The 27,097-nt window shown below is 35.9% G+C and overlaps 2 protein-coding genes and 1 long non-coding RNA gene across 3 annotated transcripts in view; 1 reads left to right on the top strand and 2 right to left on the bottom strand.

The window, feature by feature from the left end:
* Positions 1-27,097, top strand: part of LOC125226809 (nephrin) — a 790,592-nt gene that overhangs the window by 53,013 nt on the left and 710,482 nt on the right. The window lies entirely within an intron of this gene.
* On the bottom strand, positions 5,709-6,259 carry LOC125226813. The gene is made up of 2 exons (XR_007177129.1): positions 6,116-6,259; positions 5,709-5,790 (listed from the first exon to the last, which is right to left on the bottom strand). It is a non-coding gene; the product is annotated as an uncharacterized LOC125226813 (long non-coding RNA).
* On the bottom strand, positions 20,170-21,092 carry LOC125226810. The gene is made up of 2 exons (XM_048130916.1): positions 20,737-21,092; positions 20,170-20,594 (listed from the first exon to the last, which is right to left on the bottom strand). The coding sequence occupies exons 1-2, from the start codon at positions 20,823-20,825 to the stop codon at positions 20,381-20,383; spliced, it is 303 nt and encodes a 100-aa protein (XP_047986873.1). The 5' UTR covers positions 20,826-21,092; the 3' UTR covers positions 20,170-20,380.

Below are 27,097 nucleotides of genomic sequence, written 5' to 3'. Positions count from 1 at the left end.
GATTTTGAGATTAAATTAACAAATGGTTGTATCACGGGGGTTTTCACGGTAGTAAATTAGTTTTAATTTCTAATAAGTACTTATAAAAATATTTTATACCTGACAGATACCAAAAATTCACCAATGTTTGTACCTAGTTTGTAGTGTTTGTACACGCGAAAGATTGAGTTTTGATATATCCCGGGAATTTTGAAGTTGGAAATACCCATGGACACCAACGTGTGATGCCTTCTAGCAATGATGCTTTAACAACGGGAATTTGTATCTATTAAAGAGGTGATCCATTGTTAAAAACAGTGAATCACCCGTTACTCACGGCTCTAGATAAATAGCAGAAACTTTTCGAAAATTGTACAGTGCTTCTCGAGTAGCTGAACTCTAAAGACTTTTTTAAGGAGACATAATAAAACAGTAAGTTATTTTAATTGTTGTCATTATGATTAGGTATGTATTTTTGTACTATCGACTAAGGTATCCCGTTGCTAGGCAAAATACTCCCTCTTTTTATCTCTCACGGGTATAAGAAGTAATCAAAGCCAGAAAACCATATCGGCACTACTTTAAAAAAAATGTTCTTCTTCATTAAATGAAGAGAAAAATGTATTAAGTATGTATGGAATGCATATAGACTTACTACATTTTGTCTTTGAGGAGCAGTGTGAGATACGAGATTTTTTCAAAGTAGTGACGATATATTTATTTGTGCTTGAATCTTAAATTATAATATACTTTACAAGCAGATTACCCGGCAATTATTGATGCCTAATCGCTTGATCAGTCTTAAGAGATAGTTAATTTTAAGTTGAGACATTGTATTCAAAAGATTTTTTCTGCATCTATTTTCAACTCCTTTTGCATTTTTTGTGGTTAAATCAAGTATGTGAAATAGTATTTTTATTGTCTACTGTTTAGCTCATTCGCTGACACTGCGTCAACAGCCAAATCACTGCCACAAATATCCTAACCACAAAATTAAAATTTTGTAAAACCCCCGACCGCGACATTGTAGACCGATTTTCATGAAACATGGCTAAGAACACTCCCGATTAACTCAGATTTCAGACAAAAATAACTAAATCTAAATCGGTCCATCCGTTCGGGAGCTACGACGCCACAGACAGACACACACATAGACAGACAGACAGATACACACACAGACAGACACGTCAAACTAGTCCCCCGGTAGTAGTAGTAACACCCCGTCGTTATTGCGTCGGGGGTTAAAAAGACATACCCGTAGACGTCAAGTAGGCATATTACAATGCGCATATGAACGTCAAATAAAGCTACGCCGGCTCTAACCCCACGCCTCAGCCTCGAGAAGATTTCAGTCCCCCCTCAGTTGGAGGGGCCATCCACTATGGGACCGGAAAGTTTTTTGTAGTTTCTGGTTCGGGCCATGTGTGTTTGTCTGTCAAATAGTCCTCGACTCTGTAATAAGCCTTATCATCAATGATTGTTTTAAGTAGTTCTTAAGAGCTAGATAATCTCAAAGCAGTGTCAGGTAACTTATTATAAAAATGTATACATTATTATTTTCAGATCCACGCAAAAATGAAAGTAGCACCAATTATTTTGTTCTTCGTTTTGATAGGTTTTTCGTTTGCCTATCCACAATCGGACAAGATAGACATGGCCATAGACCTCGGGTATCAAGAAAGAAACAATGTGTTTGATCTCGGAGCCGCCATTGGAGATAGGATCTTTAATCCCAGTGGATGTCACAAGGCATATGGATGTTATGAAAGTTATTGTTGGGCTGGATGCGACCAGAGCGACCACTACGCGTGGGGACACAACTGGTGTTACACGACCAAGTCCTACTCCCAGAGTTACTGGTACGTCGGCTGCACGAAGGATTCAGAATGTAACGGCTGTTGGAAATGCGCCGGACCGTGTGCAGCGTTTTAAGACGCTACAGGAGCGAAAACACTAAAATGGAAAGGAGCCCCCTTTCAATTTGGGAATTCTAATTTAATATACTAGTGTTATTAACTAGATTTATCGAAAAAAAAATCCATTAAGAACAACTCAGTTAAAAGATATATTGCGAAAAAATCTTTTAAAATCGAGGTTCCACTCTCGACTATTTTCTCCCTCAAAACTTAATCAATCGCAAAGACATATATAACTCCGTATAGACAGATAAAGTTTAAGAAAAAAACGTACCTCAGTACCATATAGAAAAAGGTACGGTGACACCGTACCTTTTTCTATATGGTATTCATCTATGGCATCATGCCATCTATGGCATTACACCTTTGGGGTACGCTCAGCTAGACGGCGCTAATATTAATATTTGACATTTTAAAACATATCAAGCTAAGAATATGGGCCAAATTGTCAAAACTGAGGTTCAAAAGTTTCAAGCCTGTGTCAAGAGATATGCACTTTTTACCTCGACAGTAACTCTCTATAATACTCGATCCTCTTTGATCAATCGTAACAAAATTTGAGAATCTGAATAAAAAATAAAATAATCTGTGTGTAATTGTGACCAGTTTTGAATACCACACCTTTTCTACGCCATAATCAATAAGGCCGTTTTTGGAAAATTTTGATGGGCTCTAGCGTCTTTAAAAATAAGAATATCAAAAAAATCAAAACGGTCCGACACAGATAAAAATAATAATAATCCGTTTTGAAAACATCATTGTTCTTCCTTCAAAAACCAGGGAGGAAATAGTCGAGAGCGTTTGTATGGAGAATCGACCCCTCCTGTATCGTCTTAAATAGGGCAGTGGACTGTGATTTTGTACAACATAAAGCAAAATATACGTGAGGCTGTAGTGCTGAACATCAGTATTCCAGTAGACTATTAGACATTTTAATGTAGTAGAATTACTTTAATAAATAGGTATATCAGTAAAGACCTAAGCAATTTTTATCTCTTTTTTTTTGCTATCCTATAATGGTGTCCCACTGCTGGGAAAAGGTCTGTCCCCTTGACCTCCATGACTCCCGGTTTAGTGCCTCTTCCGGCCAGTTAGTGGGAAAGGTGTCTAGGTCGTCCCTCCATCTCCTTCTGGGCCTGCCGCGTCCGCGCTCTATTTGTGGCATACAATTGGTAGCTACACTAGCCCACCGTCCTGTCAGGATGCATGCGGCAGACGTGACCAGCCCAGTCCCATTTGAGCCTGGCAGTCCTCTCGTCGACATCGGCAAAGCCGGGTTTTTGAACGCAGCGTGGTGTTCCGGATACGATCGGTGTGAAAAGGTTCACACCTAGAATACATTAGTACATTGTGCAACAAGGGGAGGAAGTTGAATATTAGTAACGAGAGTAAGTTAAATCGCGACGGCTTGCCGGAGCGATTTAATGACTCGAGTTAGTAATATTCATACTCCCCGAATTACACACAATGTTTTTCATCACACTCGCAATGTAAAAAATATGTAAATAGATGTAAAAAGTTAAGTACGGTACAAGAAATTTCATTATTCCCTTGGAAGAACGATTTTTCTATAACTCACGGTCCGCATGCGTGCAATAGCTCATTTAAAGTGCGGGTGTGATGAAAAATAATTTTTATCTTATGTCACATAAATAACTATTTCTAATCGTTTGTTTATGAGAGTTAACATTTATTTTATTGAATGAAATCAGTTTTTCGATTGTAATTTTTACAATAACCAAATTTAAAAAAAATATGAAATATAGAGGCATATGTAGATATGACTGAATTACTTACATTTAATTGTGTGAAGACAAATAATAATTCCAATATCCACGGAAGAAAATGAGGACTAGTTGTATGAAAAACTGTGTCAGAATGTTATGGTCATTAATTCTATTGATTTTTGCAAACGTGACTCCTCTACCGGCATAGTTTTCTAAAGATTGTGATTAAAATAGATTCTGTTTTTATATTCAAATATTCTGAACATACTGTTACCTTAAAATACATAAGTATATAGTACTTCTTTTTAAAGAGAATGACCCCACAAACCCAAAGGTCGTTGAGGCTAGCAAAATAAAAAAGTTAATTTCAATGAACCTGTGTGGTTTTAAGTAAAAAAAAATATCTCTCGGTCCTTAAAACAAAAAAATAATTAAATCTAGTAATATTTAATGAGGTTTTAAAAGAGCAAACATTTTCAATTTAAAACACGGAGTAACTTAAGCGACTGAAGTAATTAATGATTCAGAGAAACGTAAACCAAGTTTTTACTTTTTAAATAAATATTTTATAGTTGCCAAGTAATTTATTTAAAAACTCTGACAATATGCCATAGTTTTAAAGGCGGTCGAGTGAATGAATTAGCATCATAAAGTCTGTTCTCGTTTATATTCTCGTTGCCTCTAAGAACCCTGAAATACAAGTTCACAAGTAAAACCACTGTAAGGTGGCTTGTACGTTACCTAGCAGGCAAGCAGGCTTGTGATAAACAATATAATGTTATGCCGTACTTTTTTAAATCGCTAAAGTACGAATAGATGCATTAGTCTGGTTTAATAACTGAGGCTAAGGCTTCATTTTCACTAGTGCTCGGCAAACGATTAGAAATACCATAGAAATGAATATACACTAGAAGAAGCAAATGTATCTACTTCGCGTGTCCGAACTCAGTGGCAGCCACTGAGATGGCCATTTCTAATGACAGTCCACATACGTCAGCTGTTGCAGCCGCACGTAAGAAAAAAAATACAAAATGCCTCATTGCATGATAATTAACTGCACCAGCCCAAATATTTCCAGCGCACAAAAACAAAAACATATTTCCCATCACACGTAAGTAATTTTTAAATAATATTGTGCGTGAATTCATTTTTAATCATTTTTTCCGTATTTTTATTTATGCGTCCAAGGATGTACCTAAGTAACTATAGAATTACGTTACAAACCGGCGTTTACATTGCATTGCTGCGTTTGCTTTAAGCGTTTGATCGACCATGTGTGTTAAAGAGATGATGAATATGAGACTAGCGATACTCTCGCGTATCGCTTCGACTTCGTAGTACAGCCCATTTCTCATTCGTCCGTCAAATTTAGCGACTAGTGTTGTTCGTTCTACAATAAATATCAATAATCGTTTGTAATCGATAATCGAACAGACGAATGATAAACACTATTGTCTATTACAAAACACAATTTAGTAGTTATTAATAAAAATATACTCGTGTTCTAATTTTAATAAAATAGTTACGTATTTGTTTTACAAGGAGCAAAGTTGTTGTTTAACCGCACGTGCCAATATTGATACTCGAGCAAGCGAAACATTCCAATATTAAACCGCGAAGTGGTGGTTCGAGAAGTGGAATCTTGAGCGTTGTGAGGGTTTCAAGGCACGAAGGTTGAACAAACTTTGCCACCGAGTAAAACACAATTATTTTTCACTACACCAACACGAATTGAATCGAATTACTCACTATGAAATATCAAATTACTTAAATAAAATCCATCAATTTATTCAATATGTATGATTCAAAATTATCATTTACATATTAGTAAATTCTACCAGCTAGCTTATGACATCAAGTTACATTTTTTTTAAATACTTTGCACTCTTGTGGATAAAATGAAATTTTTGCTATCCGTTTTCAAATAATCAAGAGTTTTTATCAGTTGGTGTGGTGAAAATATTATAATTTTAATCATATACAACATAAGTATAACGTTTAAAAACACTCTTTCTTATAGTTTCCCACATGATCCGGTCGTAAAAGAAAAATGGATTGCAGCCACGGGAAGGAAAAACTGGTTTTACATGACGTATTCGGCTAGCTTTTCTTTTGGCTTCAAAAATGTCTTCCCTGGTTTTCTTTTGAGACTTTGCTGTTTCCATAGCCTACAAAAAGTTAAATATGATTCTGCTTGCTTACAAAGTTAAAACTGATACTGTATAGGTACCTAACCTATACTGTAAACATATAGGAAAAGTATAAGATAAAACCGCTTTTCGACTAAATAAATGTATTTCTGAAATTTAATTCAAAAATTATTCAATCACTCCGTTGAAAATCATTCGTCTGTCAGAAAATCGATACCATTCATGTTAATCGATTTGCGATTTTTAGGTTATCTGAATTGATTATGTCTCTTACTATGCGTTTCAATGGTAACAATCTTTCTTGTTTCTATAAAATGTCAACAAATATATTTAAAATACTTACTTGATATTAATATTACGCGAAGGTATCCAAAAGCGTGGACAGAATGAAACCGCTTAATAGCGTGACGTGAGCGTGACCTCCCTCTTTGAATCTTTTTGTCATACTACTCGATTTTTGGGATAGTTTGCAGGGGAGCGGGGAGTGAGCGAGATAGATATAAAATCTATGTGTAGGAGAGAGACGGCTGCATTGTTGCGGGGCGGAGGGGCATTGGTGTCTTTGAATCGTTTAGGTTTTCCCATCACTAAATGCCGACCGTGACGTCTCAGTGACAGCTAAAAAGTCGGCACGCTTGGTTCCCATACAAATGGTGCTATTTACTTCATCTACTGAATATCTAAATCTGTGAGAAATACATTTTAAAAAAAGATGGCCGCGACTTTAATCCATTATGAAAATGCAAATGTCAGGCAATTTGCGCGGTCTAGTTTTTCTACAATAAAGCTGTGTTTATTTTCATTGTTAAATACAAAATACTAAAGTCCTTTTGTCGAACAATTACCGAGATTTGGCAGCTTACATACATATGATACATACAATCACGCCTGTATCCCATAAAGGGTAAGCAGAACACATGAAACTACTAAAGCTTCAGTGCCACTTTTGGCAAATAAGGGGTTGAAAGAAAACGAAACTGTGACATTGCAGTGACAGGTTGCCAGCCTCTCGCCTACGCCACAATTTAACCCATATCCTATAGTCGCCTTCTACGACACCCACGGGAAGAAAGGGGGTGGTGAAATTCTTAACCCGTCACCACACAGGCTAGGCAGGCATAGGCAGCTTATATTCAAGCTCTTGGTATGATGTCGAGCAATAAAAAAATATACGCAAATAGTTGATTTAGAAAAAAATGTAAACCATGAAAAATTCTAAGCCTAGAGCAATTCAATGTAATAATATTTTCAGGATTTTAGCAAATGATTCTACTGTGTATTTCATATTAATGCGAATCAAATAGAAACTCGTAACACCAGAAGTATCATCAATGCATTATTGGCATTTTAACTGTGAAATGAATTGTATGCGGTATTTTCGGACCGATGCGACCTTCAAATCTTCAAGAAAAGAGCGTACACCCATCTTAAAGGCCGGCAACGCACCTCCAACACCTCTGGTGTTTCGGGTGTCCATGGGCGGCGGTGATCGCTTACCATCAGGCGACCTGTCTGCTCGTTTGCCTCCTATCCCATAAAAAAAAAATAATAACGGGACTAAAAACTTAAGTTCTGGTGGTTGTATTAGACAAGCCATTTTGGTCAAAGTTGTCCCCCCACTTTTTTATTTGGAAAATTTTCTTTGGTTTCCACTCAGAATCGCTAGCTCTTTCAATCCTACTAGGAGAAAAAAGTGTCTCAAGGTTTTTTTTCAACTCCGTCACCATTTTTTCATACATCTTGTATGACGGTAACGGAATGGAAGGTTTGAAAAGTGCATAGAAGTCTTGGGACATTTTTTTTCCTATTAGGATCGAAAGACCTCACGATTACTGCGTAATACCCATGTTACAAAAAAAAGTGGGATGGATTGGACAACTTTGAAAAAATGCCCCAGATCTTCTAAAGCACCACTCGTTTGCCAAAAGTACTATTTTTTTATACCAAAGTTTATAACGTCGGTGGCAAACAGGTATACGGCCCGCCTAATGGAAAGCGGTCACCGCAACCTATGGACGCCTGCAATTCGAGGGGTGTCACGTGCGCGTTGCCGACCCTTTAGAAACTTGTACACTCCTTTTTTGAAATGATAGACAGACGCTAAGTTATTCCGAACTGTTTTATTTTATTTTTAAATGACAGACCGCTAGCCTTCTGTCATTTTAGTGTATCATTTTAATAAATAAAATTAAGTCAGCCATTTTTTTAGAATAAATACTGCCACATGTGTTCATCAAACAGAGCCACAGACACAAAAGCTTCCCTGAATCGAGCCCGAACAATGCCCGAAAGGGCGTAGGTTTTATTTACTATGTGGCGCAAACTAGAATTTTGTGAGCAACGCAAACACGGCTCATTGTGTTGTGTTGTGTTTTAGTTTCGGAATTGGTTTTCGAATTGACAGTTTGATGGGCGAAATTGTTGTTTTCTTGCTTGTTTACTCTTTAATGTTTAAATTTCTAAGAACTAAAATTAGCACGTTTATACCTGGAATATCGTTACCAGGTGCGTCGAATATTTATATCCGTAACTACAAAAATATGAATCCAAAATACCAATCGATGGAAAATTCTAGGAAAGAATTCTAATATATTATATAAATTTTATATTTATTATTTTATAATATTTGTTCAAATGAAAACTGGCAATATACTGCTCTGAGCGGTTCTAGTGATAGCTCACTCGCACAGGTTTTAACGCTCACCTTACTGTAAACACCATATCATACGAGTAATATCTCGATTAAGTTGTTTTAGGACAACACTTTCATTTGCTATTTTTTTTAATATGTCTAATAAGCAATCGAGTAACTAAATTCACAGAATTTACTAACATACATACATATAATCACACCTGTATCCCATAAAAGAGTAGACAGAGCACATGAACTACTAAGTTTTAGTGCCACTTTTGGAAAAAAGGGGGTTGAAAGAAATCCAAATTTTTACATTGCAGTAACAGGTTGCCAGCCTCTCGCCTACGCGGCCTACGCCATAATTTAATCCATATCCCATTGTCGACTTCAACGACACCCACGGGAAGAATGGGGGTGGTGAAATTCTTAAACCGTCACCACACGGGGCATTTACTAACATACGGCAGTAAAATCATCTACAATATTTCATTTGAATGATAAAATGAAGCCAAGGCACACAAAAGGGTTAACGCTTTTGGAAGAAAACAAAACAAAACAAAATTATTATCCACTTCTGTTTGTTTAACCCCTCAGGTGGCAGAGCTACAAGTTGCATAGGGGAGAAGTGGCGCGGTCATTTTATAAAACATTCCGTTAAGTGGCAGGCACCGGGAGCCGGACTCTGGGAAAAACAAGCTGTTAAGTGGCAGGGACCGGGTCCCGGACCCCGTGCGACGATATGCCTAAATATATAAATAAAACCGTCTAAAACTATATCTAGCTTCCTCATACTTGCACGAACCATTCGTCACTAAACAAGGACGGCATTCAGTAAAGGTTCAACACCTTCAACTTCAAAGCAACTTGAAATATGACCCAATTAGATTGGACCATCCGCCTGCCATGTTTGAGACACGTGTTTAAAAACCGTCTTTTTTGCAAAAAATGTACTGTAATATGTTAAAAAAAGAGATATAAGTGTAAATAAATGTATATTTAAGTCCCTGAGTGACTTTTTTCTCCAATTTATTGTTTTTTTGCCTAAATAAAGTTACTTTAACAAATGGAAGTGGAAAATGTAGCCATCTGATATTTGATCGAGTCTAGCAAAATTCACATAAACGGAATGTCTTTTTTTTCTACGGAATGATTTTAGCCATTTCATAATGAATCCAGTGATATATGGTTTATGCACAACATCCCTACATTTTTTGAGTAATTATAATTTTTGTAACATAAGTAACATTCGCGATGACCACCCGTGAGGGCCCCGCCACTCAAGGGTAAACTTTTTCTGTCATTTTATCGGTATCCTTGCCACTCAACAGCTTTTTATTTCAAGTCCGGCTCCCGGTTACCTGCCACTTTACGTGCGGTCGGCTCCCGGATTTCGCCACCTGAAGGGTTAAATAAGTACGCATCTAACTTCTAAAGTCATAACCCAGTAAATAATTATTTTAATGACACCACACTGGATTACGAGGATAAGTAAGTTTGATTAAATTCGCAAATACTTGGCACGGGTGGCGGGAATCCGCATTCCGCTATTGAAACTTGGGCCGTCGTTGCATTGAGTAAACACGCAAATGAGTTTGTATGGGTATGTCTAAGTGTACGCGTTGAGTACGTCCGCCAAGTCAAGTGGGTTGTATGTGTGTGTGTGCTTGGGAATACTCTTGTCTAAGAGGGACATGGCAGCCTTTAAAATCGACTACCAAAACTGGGAGAAGCTTACGAAGAAGCGGACGGAGTGGCGAAAGTGCTTTGGAGATGGTCTCAAGTTCGTCGATGAGACCTGGTTTGCGGCACTTGCTGACGGAAGGGAAAGAAGACACAATAGCGAAACGTCGCAATCGGTTGCAAGCTTCCCTTTTCAGCTATGTGGCAAAATATATCGCTCTCGCATAGTTATCTTTAGTCATCGAAAGCGATGTCTCTCGGACTGCACCATAAATCGTCTGAAATAGACTCTTAGGCCAGTATGTACTCTGATTCCAAAAATATTCCTAATTTAGGTACTCCTAACTCAAGTTGGGTCCTAATTATCCACTTTAGTATAGGTACTACCATTACAGCGTGTCACTAGCTGCTTACAACTCCTCAAACTTGGCCGTATTACAATTCAACTCTGAATAGCATATTATATTTATTTTGTTGCGACTTCAAATGTCGGTTTTCATTTCTATCTTTTTGCCTTTCAACTCAATTTCATTATTTTCTAAAGCTTTTAGTACTTACTCGTATTAGTTACATTAGTAAAATAATTATCAGAATTGTCTAAATTCTGAATTCCACAAGTAGCTCGAATGCGTAGATATTGGTTGAACATTGAACAATGCCAAGAAGTCTATTCGAAAATTCCAAACAAATCTCTCACAACTAAGTATGAACAATGCGCACGTATTCGGAATTCTATCCCTAAATTTATAATTGCAAGACAACCAAGGTGAATGGACTATGAAGGTTTGCATAAATTGATTAAGAAACGAAGAACTTCGTTGGTACAGTCAGGTGCAGAGAAAAGTAGACCAGCTTGCATAGAAATTTGTATGCAAGGAGTCAACTTTTCTCTACAGCTTGTGCTTGTGTTTTTAGCTGACTATACATAGTATACATTGTTAATACATTGCACATTTTGCACAACACAAAGGAAAAATATTTTTATAAACAAAGTCAAGTCAAAGTCAAAGTCAAAATATTCTTTATTCGAATAGGCTTACAATAAGCACTTTTAAATGGTCAACAATGTACAATATTGATCTTATTCTAAATATCAGAGCAATTTATTGGAGCAATAAACAATATTGTTTTAAAACTACTTTGAATCAATAAAATTATATCAATCTAAATTGTATAAAAAATACTAGTCTAAAAATTAAAAAAAAAATAGTATAGTCAAGTGAACAAAAACGACTGAACGTATTCTCATGTAGTTTTCATCTAACGATTAGAGCTATTGAGAAAGAGGGAGATTAATTATTTGTTAACGACTTGCCTAAATTGATTGAAATAGATTTTCAGTAGCAATGGAGAATCAGTAGTAAATAAATGAAAATTTATGTTAAAATTGATTGTGATTGCACTCAATCTTTATTATATTTTCCCCGCGGCGTCACCAATCTCTTGAAAAACAAAAGAAGAAAAACACCGGATCGCTGCAGCTTTATTCCACGCCACTCACAACGAAATGAGGTCCCGTGTACCTCGAGCACCGGGTACTCTTAAAAACCCGGGTACCGAGTAACCGGGTAACGGAACTACACGGATATTAATATTGTCTTAGCAGCGTGCCTTGCCCAATAAAGCGGCGTATGCTTTGATGTTACATTTATGAGTTTGTTTGTGCTGTCTTATGAGATTGTTCTATTCTGAATAAAATTTTATGAAAAGGAAAATTACCTCTATAATGTTATTAAGTATTTTTAGATCTAGTTTTGTAAAAGTTCCGTCACTGTGAGGATTTTTTTGACGACATTTCAACGCAGTAATTTACATGGATCATGATGACAGTAAACTGCAGATGACGGGTGGATGTCAAAGTTATATTGTGTGTTCGCGCACTGTCTACACATAGATACACAACCTTGAGAGGAATGTAAGAACTTGACAAAGAGAGAATGGTACGCTCTAAGTGGATACCGATGCAATAGTTATGGCTATGACCTATCCATCCGCAATCGGATCGAATAATAAAACTAACTATGAATCAAACGAAACTCTTATTTCATTAGGTACTCTTTATTAGGTACCTAATTAAAAAACTAAAGTAGAAAAACTACACAAATTAATATTAAAAGCTCGCAACAAATCTCCGTTGTGCTCCGCATAAACACGAACTGAAAAACAAACAGTGTGTGCTGCAGATCGATCAAGCAGGGCCGATAAAGTGCTTGCAATAAAGCTGGGGCTTCATCGCGTGACTGATTTGTACTGATACTGAAGAGGTTGAGGGATGGGCTTTGACTTCTTTTAAGAATACCGACAATCGTTGATGGCTTTTTTTAACAAAGATAGGTACGTGCAGTTGCATGTCCGAAACTAGATGACACTAGATTAATAGTACATTGTGCAACGTGGAAGTTGAATATTGTTAACGAGAGTATGTTAAAGCGCGACGGCTTGCCGGAGCGATTTGAAGACTAGAGTTTGCAATATATTCTTACGCCCCGAGTTACACACAATATTTTCCATTACTCTCGCAATATAAATATCCTAACCACAAAATTAAAATTTTGAAAAAACTTCGACATAAAGGGACCGATTTTCATGAAACACGGAGTGTTCTTACGGGGTAACTCAGCTTTCAAACGAAAAAAACTAAATCTGAATCGGTTCATCCGTCAGGATACATAGACATACAGACATACAGATACGTTAAACTTATAATAACACACGTTTTTGCGTCCGGGGTTAAAAATATGTAAAAAGATAAAAAAGATAAATACGGCAGTCGAAATTTCACAGTTCCCCAGGGACACAGAATATATAATCCAGGGAGGACGACTTTTCTATAGGACTTCTAGCTCCGCCTGTGTGCACATTAAATGTCAAATCTGTCATCTCTCAAATTTTGCATTATGCATCAATCATTTGCTGAGGCCTGAAAGAGTGTGACGAATATTTTTTTTATTTTCATTATCTTTGAACCAATAATTAAAAAAAGTCACATCGGTAACTTTGTCCCATTTTACCTTTATCGCCATCAATAACTTAAGAAATAAAGTCACAGATGTCATACATACCATAGATCAAGCAAACGTATCTACTTAGCGTGTCAAATGAACTCAGTGAAATCCACTGAGTTGTCCGTCTTTACTCGTTTGTAAGTTGAAGTCAACCAAAACATAAAAAATGCCTCGTTACGTGATATTCAATTGCAACAACACAAAAATTATGAACAATCAAGACCCTGAGACATATTTAAAATTACAGGCAAGAATCAACTTCAGTACAAAATTTGACACGCTCGGCCCCTATACAAATATATGAATTTGTTTCTTCTATCTAAATTCTGCCGTCCTAAGGTAAAAGGCAGCTATTCGACAAAAGCTAGTTTTGAGATAATCGCAAAAAACCTTCTTTTTTGAATTTCTACAAAACGGATTAACGTTTTTCATTATTTCTTTTTCTATATAGTAGGTATAAGTGTTTACTTATTTTAGACATTATTTGTGTGTTTGTACAGCGACTGGTTTTTTTTTAATTCGATAAAAGCCTTTTTGCATAGTATTAAGCTTCAAAAATGGTAGATATTACTAGTCAAGAAAGCGGTAAAACATGCTTTATACGGTGTTCTAATCTAGGATTTTCTCTTAAACTAGGCTATAACGCCGTATATAATCACATACTATCTTATTGCTTAGCAACAATGCCCATCTAGCACTCGAGATTCTAAGTTAAAGGCAGTATCGTAGTTATTCGGCCTTTTTAGGGTTCCGTAGTCAACTAGGAACCCTTATAGTTTCGCCATGTCTGTCTGTCCGTCCGTCCGTCCGTCCGTCCGTCCGTCCGTCCGTCCGTCCGTCCGCGGATAATCTCAGTAACCGTTAGCACTAGAAAGCTGAAATTTGGTACCAATATGTATGTCAATCACGCCAACAAAGTGCAAAAATAAAAAATGGAAAAAAATGTTTTATTAGGGTACCCCCCCTACATGTAAAGTGGGCGCTGATATTTTTTTTCATTCCAACCCCAACGTGTGATATATTGTTGTATAGGTATTTAAAAATGAATAAGGGTTTACTAAGATCGTTTTTTGATAATATTAATATTTTCGGAAATATTCGCTCCTAAAGGAAAAAAAAGTGCGTCCCCCCCCCCTCTAACTTTTGAACCATATGTTTAAAAAATATGAAAAAAATCACAAAAGTAGAACTTTATAAAGACTTTCTAGGAAAATTGTTTTGAACTTGATAGGTTCAGTAGTTTTTGAGAAAAATACGGAAAACTACGGAACCCTACACTGAGCGTGGCCCGACACGCTCTTGGCCGGTTTTAATTAGTATCCTAGTGAGTTTTCCAGATTTTCGACTGTACTGCTAGTCTAAAAGAACGCATACTATCAAAAAAATCATATATACGGCTTTATAGATTAGTATATTTGGAAGAAATTGGAACAAAATGCAAATACGTCGTTTAAAAACGTATGTATTAAAGAAACAAGAAAACGCCATTCTGTCCCTATTTACTTAAAAAAAAAACTAGATCTATCGATTCTTTTTGGATAGTGATAAATATAATATAATAAACTTTTACAGTACACAATAATACCTGCTCTTTTAAATTAGTCAGTAAGTAGTCAATTATTAGTATCTAATCGTCATTTTTCCTCAAAGCCTAGATGATAAGAGTGCCGTCTGTATACTAAACATACGTGTACTAATTCGGAGTTTTGTGGAAACTTTCTTACGTTGCTAATGGAAACAAGTTAGTAAGTAATGATAAAATAGGTCAATTTGTTATTTTGCTTTGAAAAAAGGGTCAATTTTTATATCATATGTCATATGTCAATCTATCGCGTCACTTCTGAGAATTGGAGGCAAAATAAATTATAATTATGTAATTTTAATGCCAAGATGAGAGGTAGAACAACAACGGGTTTTCATTGTGACCAATCTATCTGCAAAGGATTTGGATGACTATGAAATTGGCCGCACAAGATGTGAGTTAGAAAGCAGTTTACACTACCTACTACCAAATGGTTCGCATGAATTATACATACAGTTTAGAAGAATTTCATGGTCGCTCCAAAAACCTGTCTCTTTTCTATAAAAAAATTTAGAGAAAAAGATAATATAATTATTATGTGACGAACAGTTTGCAAACAAAAAACAATTTTACCAATTTCTATTACAGATTGTGCGAATATGTAGCAATAGTTCAGTAAGCGTCGAACTATCCTGAAATGAATTAAGCTAAGAAACAGATAACATCGAGCAATTCAGAAATGACTGGATTAGTAACCATAAAAATCTTCAACAATGTTACAATACAAAAATTGCGATCCAAAAGTTTATAGAGAGTATCAAAATCAAAGTCAATCAAAATAATTAGTTATAAATTGAATTCGACTACAACAAAATAGTCATTTAATGGATTTTCTGGAAACAGTGGCAGATGACCCCGTAAGTTTATTATATAGGCCTAACTTTCACACGAACATGCCTATGCTTTTTGATACTGGTTATCAAAAATATGGTTATTTTCACATTCAATTTCCTATTATATTCATATTAATATTCCATGTTTGTAAAATAAAACATAGTTGAAAATGTAGACTACTGTCAATACTTCTCCTTCTTATTCCTCATACCCTTATCTCATTTTATGTGGGGTAGGTAGAACAGATCTTCCTCTTTCATTCTCCTCTTTCGTCATCTCAACACTCATATCTTTCTCTCTAATATCCTATTTCACATAATCCATTCATCGTTGTTTGGATTTACCCCTCCCTCTCTATATCAACATTCATCTCTAACGTTCTCATTCATTAATTGCAAATTATTTACTTGTTTTACTGTAAATTAAACCAAAAAGGATAACGTTAAATACTTAAACCGTGGAATATTAATATACCTCATATAGTGTTTGCTGCAAAAAAAACTATATACCCCTTTCCGACCGGTTTGATATAATCCTGCAAATTATTTAAAAAAAATCTTGACAGAAAGTAAATTGTATTTTCGGGCTCAAACCTATACCGATCGAATCTGCAGACACTAGCAACACGTAATAATAGTCAATACCTTAGGTTGGCCGGGTCAGTCGGTCGCAGGACATGTTTGAAGATGGCGCGGTATTTTGGTGAGAGTAGTGACCCACGTAAGTTCATAATTTCGTATATTTTTGGTGACAAACCTTTTATTTAATGCATGATTTTTACTGTTAAAGAGCTAATGGTTTTATTAATTATGAATTAAGACTAAAATTAAGTGATTTCGTGTTATTAATAAGATCGTAAAAAAGAAGTGCACGAATTTGTAGGTTTGGTCGTAGCCCGTAATCCGTTTGCCATAAATATCTGCACGTTTATGTGCATTCGGCCTTTGGGCGTAAAATGAATTTCGAACAAATAATCAATTATTTTCGCGGTTTATTACAAATTTCAGTTTGTAATTCAATATTTATATTCTATAGGGCGTCCATTAAGTGATGAACAAATCCTTGAAATTTTGTGCAATGGTGAAATATCAGATACTAAGGATTTTGACGAGGGCCTTGAAGAATCAACTTATTACCTTTTTGAATGGCGTGACAACGAAAGTTTGGAGGTTGACCAGCTGTTTTTTGAACCTTCGTCTTCAAATACTTTAACTGATTTAAAAATACACGATCCGTCAATTGTTTCTGAGACGCAATGATAATGATTTAGCTTTGGTGAATGCATGGAGGGCATACGTACAAAATTGTTTGCGACGCCATGGGCCTCCCTAGACGCAAAGTAATTACTTATACTAGATTTCCGCTTGGAAATCTTTGCAATGCTCATTAAAGCACCAAGAAAACGGCGTAGTGAATAGAGAAGCATGTTCGAATGACGTTTCACATGGTAAAACACCTGTGAGGCCCAGAAAGTGTCAGAGCTCGCCAGCCCTTTGCATCTATCATATTTGATAGTTATTAATCATTTTCCTAAATTGGACGATATGAAATCCCCCAAAACCTGCATTCCCCATTCGAATCCTGATCCAGTCGAACTAATACACGTTGCATCAACGTTGCAACAACGTGTACCTTTGCATTACACGCAAAAATAAATGTTTGAAAGATTTACATACGAAGTAAGTGATAGTTGGAATGAGATTTTTTTCGTCAATTGTTTTTTTATAGTTTTTTAAACGTTGTATTATGTAAAAACGAATAATAGATGATTATAAAAAAAGTTTTATTATGTAAAATAAGATATTTAGTCATTTTTTTACGTGTCCTTCCGAATTTGCACTTTTGTGCATTTACATATAGGTCCTGAACGTCACTTTCCTGCATGCGATTTTTTTATTGATTAAAGGCAATACAATTTTTTATATTATTTTTTACGACTATTTGACGACCATTGAAAACTGTTCACATGCATTTTTATGAGATTTTAGAAAATAATTTTCTCGGTCGTAAAGGGATACGAACAACTTTCCCACCGCAAACTACGCTAAAAAGACGTATTTGCTTTCGAGCAATAATATCTGAAAATCGAGTTAAATGTTTGTATCTCGAATAAAAATGACAATAGAAATGATGTAGGAAATGTAAACAATAGTTATTATTGTTAAAACGTATCAAAAATGCAATAATTCAGTATTTTTCCTAACTTCGTTTGGTTTCGATCAATATTTCGCGCGTAAAAAGCCAGCTGCGCTCTCGTACTGTCAGCCACAAGCTGCGCCGGTGCTCGCAGCTCGTCACTGATGGCTTTTCCATAGCATAAAGTATCTTTCGGCTGGCGGGTGGATTGACAAAGGTTGGAGCATATACTGTTTTATAGGCTAGTTTGCAGCACTTTCACTCATTTTAAAAGTTTTTTTACGTTTAATATGACACCCATACAAAATAAGAAGAACGTATAACACTTATTCGTTTTTATAGACTAATATTGTGTTGTAAAACAATCGAGCGATACTAGGCTTAAATGACGTATTTGACATTTTTTACAGAAAAAATGTATATACGCTTTTTTAGACTAGTATCAGTTTAAAAAATTGATCAAAATCCTACGCTAAAACTACGTATAACGTCTTGTACGTATTTTTAGCCTAGTTTTTCACTTTTACGTACTTTTAGGCTAGTAATACTGGATAACATATCAACCTAACCAGAGCGTAAAAAAACGTATATCTGCATATACGTTGATTTAGCTTAGTTTTGTTAAATAGCTGCTTTTTTGGCTAGGAAATCTTGGAAAATTAGTGCAAATACTGCCTTTTTAGAGAAATTTTCTCGGAAACTAGGCAACATATCGAAAAACGGAAAAAAGTGGTCGATGCAGCTTAACCTGTACATTACGAATATTACAATAAGTCAATTTCGGCAAAATGTCGAATAGCTGCCTTTTACCTTAGGACGGCAGAATTAAGTTCTGTGAATGAAGTCATTAAGTACTCATTACATTGCGTGTCTACATACAAATTTGTTACTACATATACCTAGGTACAGACTTGTTATGTTTCGATGAAAGACTTTGAATACCAAGAGGCTATTTTGGACACTTAATTACTGGAATGTTACTGGAATTACATTCTAATAATAAATCCATAGGGGGTGGGTCACCGTCTGCAGGAAATAAAATTGGTATCCGTTTTATTAGGCAGGGTCTGCGTTTTTATCCCCAATTTAGTCTGTCATCATCCAATAGGCTACTAGACTCATATCGAATTTGGGCCAATAAATGATTGTCTTCTCTAGTATTTACATAAAATAACAATATTTATAGATTTTGGTTAATAAAAGCGTATGATGACTACATATTTTCGATTAAAAATGTGTGTATTTTTTTATTTCTGTCAGCGATGTAGTGACGTCATCGAATTCGAACCTTAATGCATGTCAAAACAATCACTCTATGCCTTCAAATTAAAAAGTCAGAAAAAAATGTTTTTTAATAGAATGACCTGATGCACAGATAATCTATAGATTAACAGGACTGTGTTGTTTTCGTCTGATTACGTAAAAGTATATACTGAATATTTTTTGCTGTTTTTAAGTGATAATAAAATATGATAATATTTTATTTCGGTTAATTGGACAGTACTTAATCATATAAGACAGACTTAAAAAAAAGTGTCATTTCATTTAAGTGTCACAAAAGCTATTTATTGACTTCAGCTCCGTGGACACCTCCCATGCAAATTTCCGGAATACTCAAAGGTTTCCGTAAGGAGAAAGATTGAAATATCCATAAAATGATCACTTACAAGTAATTAAACGCGAACAGTCCTAGATCTAATAATTTAACATCTTTTTCCGAGATAACCATCCAATAATAAAGCCCAGTTAGCCCAGAGGCAAATTTTGACTTTACAAATTTAATAACTTATCAAGTTACCCGTTTCGAAGGAAATTTAATAACAATTAGAAATAAAACAGATTGTTATTTGCTACGCTTTATTTTATTAGAGTTAATATTGCACGTGTTTTCTGTTTAGTACCTGGTTCTTTCAGTCACATTTATAAATAATTTTGTACGTTTTTGAAGAAACTTCAATGTGTTTGCTTAATTTCGTAATTATTACCTTCAAATCAAGAGTGAACACGTATCTTCTGGGCGAGCTCACTCCATCGTCGGCCACGTCTTTACCTTTGGCTGGTCTGTGGCCAAGAGTAAGCCCATTTATAACAATAATAAAAAAAGATTTGAAATACCAAACTGAATAAAAACAAGACCGGGATAAATTTTGATCATTTAACGATTATTCAGGTAAACATACCTAAATAATTTGTGGAAAAAATATGTACCAATACAATACATCACAGGCAATTAAATCCTGAAAATATTACATATTTTTCGCACTTCAAACATTTTTATTCATGACTGACTACGAGTAGTATTTAGGTTACGAGTGAAATTGTCTGGAAATCTTTATTTAGTCCATAAAATAAATCTTGAGTTACACGTAAAGTAAAGAAAGGTTCCAGTGGCATATAACGTCGTAACCTGGGATTAGTTATGGACAGCGAACTAAGATTTGAGAAGCATGTTGCGGAATCTGTCAGGACCTGTTTCTTTATACTCAAACTACTCTACAACATACGGCCTTTTATTAACGAAACCTTGCGCATTCAATTGACTGAAACACTAGTTCTGTCTAAATTAAATTACATGGATTTAGTGTATGGCCCTCGGCTCCTATCAAAAACAAAACGGCTTATTCAAAGAGTACAGAATGCCTGTACCCGCTTCTGTTTCAATGTACCACCAAGAGCTCATGTCACGCCATTTTTGAATAAGCACAATATTCTTAAAATGCTTCACCGTCGCAAACTTCATCTGGCCAGTCTTCTTTTTGGCATAGTAAAACATAAATCCCCTTTATATCTCTTCGAAAAGCTGTCATGGATGTCCACTCGCAGGTCTCTTGCAGTACGCACTTGTAGTATACAGCTGATAACTCCTCGGCATGCGACTGCGGCTTTTCGTGGCAGCTTCAAGTACAATGCGACCAAGTGCTGGAACATCATTCCTCCGCCCCTCAGGAACCTACAAAGTGTAACAAGTTTTAAAACCAAATTTAAAGAACTTATACTCAAACACCAGCAGTCACAGGAAGTATTACGGCATGACACAAGTTATGTCTGATGTTCGATCTCTGTTACATGTTAACATATTAAATAGTGCGTACCTGTTTTTCTGTCCTTTCCTCACTATCAAATGTAATGTAAATGTTCGTGTCCTTTCATAGTTTTGATTAGTCTGTTTCTTCTGTACCATATTTGAGGTTATGTTTCTATCCTGTAATTGTCTTTAAAGCCGTGTTTTGTTCTCTTTATATCTTCCGTAGTGTGCATAATATAAACTTGATATGATCACTCCACTTAATTTTTTTACCTAAACTTTCTCCTTGGTAACGGGAAAGCTATTAGATGTACATAATTATAAGTCTCCATGTTACGTTGTGTTGTTTTCAAATCATTTATTTTCTAATACCAAATATTTATTTTACTGTTTTTTATCACTTGTTTACATTATTTAATGATTTACCACTAATATCTATAGTTGAACTATCTATGTCATAGCGTAATGTAATAATTTATTACTATTGTGCAGTACGGTATGGCCATGTTGTAAGTAATGCAAAACATGCAAATGTCAATTGATGGAATAGACAAAATGGCGCCTTCAGTAAGGACGCGTTCAACTTACGGTAGGGCCGTACCGTGCGGCTGCGTTCGTGTCTCGCAAATGGTCTCGTCGGAAGATCAGCGCTGACCTCCGGGTCGGCATTATGCTGAGACGGGACCATTTCGTGATAAACTTATCCATCCCATGTACATTTGTAGTTTTAGTCATACTTAATGCATAATGTGTAGTTTTTAAGTTTATTACGAATAAATATTTTGATTGATTGATTGATTGATTGATATAGATGCAAACTTATTATTGCTACTCGTATCGTCTTCTCCTAATCCTGGTAACAAAAATATTGGTTAAGTAATTATTTATATATCATCAAGACAGATTAACTGTATCAAGATAATCATTTAATTCATAAACGATCAAGCATAAGAAATGCCCAAAATAAGCTGACAAGAACTAATCGAACAATACACGACCCCTCAGCTGACGACCGTCGATTCAGCCGATAAGTAGATCAAATTCGCGCACAAAATAAATATCGAGAATGCTTTTTGCTTCGTCCTCGATCGTTATTTATTATTTATGGAAATAGACCTGGAAACTCCGCCGAGGGAAGGTCGTCATATTTTTCTTAAAAAAGTAATGTCCCCCGCTGCCGCGTTTGTCATGCAAATTTATGCGATCCGTTTTAGCGTTCGTTTTTAAACCGATAGCGATTTCTAGACGGAATATTGAATCGTGTTGCGAATAAAAAGAGTTCATTCGATAATGTCGCTGTTATTTTCGCTCAACACGAACGTATTTAACTGTATTCATAAATCTGTGACGGTAAGAAAACATTTTCATTATACCGAGAGCTTTGTGAATATGATTTCAATGTTTTATTGCGATATAACAAGATTTTTTATGTGCTTCTATTAAATCGTTTCTGCTTCGTTTAGTTCTAAATTTAACATGGAATGGAATCAAAAATGCATCGGTGTCTATCGAATGTTGCGGAGTTTTTCTAATATTTTATGGATGTGCGGAAAATATAACTGTTTCACGTTTTGCGATGAAATGTTTTGCTCGCATCCGTGTTTCAAACGAGGCAACCAAGGGAGTTCAGCCAAATAAGTAAGGGGCCACATCTAGCGTCTCGCGAGCGTCACGTCAGGCCAACTGTATGGGCAAAGCCCACAATATATAGTTCTAACCGGTGGACACTCTATTTAATAATGCAAACATTGTAAAAAATGGACCAGTTATATTTGCCCCCCAGTCGAGATTTGCTCCGCTGTACCTTACTTTTAATATTCTAATTTGTTGTTTAAATATTTGGTTAACTACATTACTTTTCTAAATCACAATTACCTACTTAAGACTTATATTTAGCGGGATATAAACTGTGATTAAAACTCTCACAATAATACACGTTTCAGACTTATCACCGTCTACGCTATGGAAACCAATAACATTCATAAAAAAAAAACCGGCCAAGAGCGTGTCGGGCCACGCTCAGTGTAGGGTTCCGTAGTTTTCCGTATTTTTCTCAAAAACTACTGAACCTATCAAGTTCAAAATAATTTTCCTAGAAAGTCTTTATAAAGTTCTACTTCTGTGATTTTTTTCATATTTTTTAAACATATGGTTCAAAAGTTAGTGGGGGGGGGGACGCACTTTTTTTTCCTTTAGGAGCGATTATTTCCGAAAATATTAATATTATCAAAAAACGATCTTAGTAAACCCATATTCATTTTTAAATACCTATCCAACAATATATCACACGTTGGGGTTGGAATGAAAAAAAAAATCAACACCCACTTTACATGTAGGGGGGGGGTACCGTAATAAAACATTTTTTTCCATTTTTTATTTTTGTACTTTGTTGACGTGATTGATATACATATTGGTACCAAATTTCAGCTTTCTAGTGCTAACGGTTACTGAGATTATCCGCGGACGGACGGACGGACGGACGGACGGACAGACAGACAGACATGGCGAAACTATAAGGGTTCCTAGTTGACTATGGAACCCTAAAAACGCCTTACAACACTCCTCACACATCTATAAGCTCCGCTTTCACCAAACAAAATTGTCATGGCCGATTGAGCTAGTACGTCGAATACTAAGAGCCCATCATTTATCACGCGGCATAATGTAATGTGACGTCATTATGTCATGTAGCTCATTTTGTAAGTGAAGGAGGATGACGAACGATTCTGGCCGAAGTTGCGAACTTGCATTAACGCGGTTAAGGGCCCTTGACAGTGTGGATATTGTAAGGGTTTCGGGTAACATGTTTAGAGTTTGTCCGATGAAATGAAGTGGGGACTATGATTTCAGTGTTAAGTTTGAGAGGATAAAGAAGTACCTAATAGCATTTGTGAAATGAAATGAAATGAATTATTTGTTTTCCAAGTAGGCATATTACAATGCGCATAAAAACGACAAATAAAGTATTTGTGATATTAAGTCCATATATTATTCGCATTATTTATATTTATAATTTTGGCGTAAAGTCCTTTTATTGTATATTTTTTTAAGACGTTGTTACTATGATGATTAGAATACTAGTGCAATTGGGATTGTGTGTATGAAATGAAACAATGTTAACTTATTATAATATATTATCTATATTATTATAATATATTATCCTCTTAAGTTGTTGTTTATACTTGCTATGTTGTTTCGTGTATTGAGGTGTGCAATAAAGAGTATTTGTATATTTTATTTATTGAACAAAAGAAATCATTAAAAAATACATACGTTTAGATCCACAGCGCAGGCTTCGTCATATAACAGAGTGTCCATCCACCTAAGGTTTCACCTAAAGTACCAAGTAGTAAGTAGTAAGTAAGTAAGTAGTAGTAAGTAAGTAAGTAAGTAAGGGGTCACCTAAGGTATTTGTATTGTATTGTATTGTATATTGCGTAAGTACAATAAATATTTCTTCCAAAGATACAAATAAAAAAACTGCTCAAATCATTTATGTATTTCGAGACTTGATTATTATGCGGCATCGGCTGGCATCGGCAAAATGAAGGTAAAGTGATTTGGAAAAAGGTGTTCTGAGATTTAAAAAATATATATATGCCATTATATTTTGAAATTGAGAAATATCAGTTAATAGATGAAACAAAATAAAGGCGTAATCAAACGAAAATCTTTAAAACGCTGCACACGGTCCACCACAGCTCCAACAACCGTCGCAGTCCGAATCTTTCGAGCAACTAACGTACGAGCGGGTGAAGACACATATATCAGCATCGAATCGCATTTTGTAGTACAAAAACGCAATATTGTATGGAGATGCGTCCGCATCAATTCACCCTTCCGCATCGATTCAGCTTCAGCATTAAATGCGTATAAGTGTAACTATCCACTTCTCATGCTGAAGAATGCTTATTCAAGATAAAGCATGAGAACGGCTGCTTATGACATGAGGTTAGATGCTTGCGGATGAGAAAAGATGATTACGCGTGAGTCATGACACTTGCGATTGATAACGGCTGCTTAAGGGAGGGATGCGAATGAGCAAGGCTGCTTAAGCATGATATTCACAGAGTGCGGGCGGACCACCGCGTTATTATCACTACGTGTCCATCTAGCAAAGTGCACTAGTTTGTTTACATTGCAATAATTACTTACTTAAACATTAAATAAATGTCATATAATACAAAGAAAAAGTGGACCAAGGCCTCCAGTGTTCCTGCCTGAGGCATTCGCCCGGTAAGCGGAGTACGCTGGTTCGATTCCAGCTCGGAACACTGGAGGCTTTGGTCACTTTTTCTTTGTATATGACATTTATTTAATGTATATAACATAATAGTAGTGTTATGCTTAAAAAAAAATACATTAAAATATTTTCTATGAAAATAATTTAATATGTTCTTAGAATTACTTACTTGCGAAAATGAACGAGGATAAATTGATTATAATGATTATGCTAGTGCAAAAATATCCTTGCCTGTATGACATGGCTTCACCAATATATAGTGATCATCAGACATCGAATTCCGTGGGGCGAAACTTCTTGACAGCAAGGGACTTCCTATATCGATAAACTCATTTATCGATACTAGTTCTATATACTAGTGACCGCCCCCAACATTGTGTGTGTTTTTTGTAACTATTGTTCTGAAGACCAGTATGAAATTCATACATAGCGTCTAAAATAAATAGCGTCGACATAAATTGTGACGAGTAAACTTTTAAAAACGTTTTCAAAAAAGAAGAAGAAAAATAAATGAGTTTATCGATATAGGAAGTCCCTAGCTGTCAAGAAGTATCGCCCCACGGAATGCGACAATATACATACTTAAATAGATAAATACATAACTATGGAAACGGATTATATCGCGTATTGAATTTACAATTCATCCCGACGTTTCGGACACTTTACAGCGTCAATTGTAAATTCATTACTTATAGGCGATATAGTTTTATTCCATAAAATATCCTTCAAATTAAGGAAATGTATTTGAACTATCGAGTTATTCGTTTTTATCTAAGAAGTTAGTAGAATTAACGTCGCATGAGAAGAAAAAGGTAATAATGACTTGTGGGCGGCACAATAACCAATACCCGTGGTGATTTTTACTGATAATAATGACACTCAAACCTCACACCCGGCTTCCCTTTGACATGGACAAACCTTTTGTTTGAAAATTTCTAGATGTAGCCGCGTTGTTTTACAAATACCTAGTGAAGAATGGTATTTTTTTTTTGTTATTTTGGAGGGAACCACTTTGAAGTGAATATGTATCCATAGTCCTAGTTCTTAACTTGAACTAGTCGGATAGGGTGTGAGTGTGACAAAAAGCATGAGACTTGACATGTATATAGATAACTTACAAACACTTAACAGAAAAAAAGTACGCAGACGCCGAGGTGTCAATGTTTCCCCACTTTTCCTTCATTTCTATATCACTATTTTCAGTTTTTTTTGTATTGTCATGAAAACCGTAAAAGCTATAATCACGATGTTTAGGAAAAGTATATTCTCCAAAAAAAATTCTACAATACTGTCTTTTAAGGTATATAGCTTTAACTCATCATTTTCAAATTATGTTTAAGTCCCCCGCATAATATTTGTGTTTAACTACCTACTAGTGGGATGAGTAGGGGTAGCAGTACCGACTGTTAGTAATATACTTTAAATGGAAATATTGTAGAAAATTTCATGATACTTCTCCTAGACATCTTTCTGGTAAGTACCTATTCGTAATATTTACTTACCAAAACCTTTAATAGTTTTCGTGAAAATTTAAAAAAGCTAAAAATGGGAGATAATAGTGGGGGGAAGAGATTGACTCCTCGGCGTGTTTCTACTTCTATTTATTCTTATGCACGTCAAAGCTATGTGCATACCAAGTTTCATGCTTTCTGACATCATACTAATTTAGGCCACTGAAAACGCGTGCCCTATATAATAATGCCTAAAATGTAATACTTACATGAAAAAAATCGAGTAGTTGTAATTTGTCCCCCAGTCACAATTGCTCCGCTGTCCTTTTCTCGTTTTAGTTATTAAAGTTTTATCATTTTTGGTTCTTTAAACTGATTTTCATATTCGCTTGAACCAAGGACGCGAACGATCATCAAGCATCACTATACGTCGAGAACGGATCGGACCCGCGGGTTTTTAAAGTCCGTCGATCCGGACACACGGACTACACGGGTACCCGGACCTTAATTACACGGTCCCTAATTACCCGTTCCAAACGGGCCAGAAATACGGATTCGTGTAACACGGGAACGGATACCCGGCAACGGGTACACGAAACACGGACGCGACCGGGAGCCCTATTAAGTACCTACCCGCTATCGCTGCTAGCAGTTGCCTCGAGGTAACAAGTGGCCGAGGGGCGCGCCACGCGCCCGCCTGTGTAGTCGCGTGACTCGTACCTACTATTCTTTTG

The sequence above is a fragment of the Leguminivora glycinivorella genome, chromosome 6 (genome assembly GCF_023078275.1).
Source record: "Leguminivora glycinivorella isolate SPB_JAAS2020 chromosome 6, LegGlyc_1.1, whole genome shotgun sequence".
NCBI classification, from domain to species: Eukaryota; Metazoa; Arthropoda; class Insecta; order Lepidoptera; family Tortricidae; genus Leguminivora; species Leguminivora glycinivorella.
The sequence above is the reverse complement of the archived record's forward strand: the minus strand, read 5'-3'. Positions and strand labels throughout refer to the sequence as shown.

What these genes read in the sequence shown, in the direction of transcription:
- LOC125226810 (XM_048130916.1), bottom strand. Translation starts at nt 20,825, where the DNA reads ATGGTACAGAAGAAACAGACTAATCAAAACTATGAAAGGACACGAACA. An exon ending in AGGAAAGGACAGAAAAACAG is followed by an intron (nt 20,595 to 20,736) that starts GTACGCACTATT and finishes TACACTTTGTAG; the next exon opens with GTTCCTGAGGGGCGGAGGAA.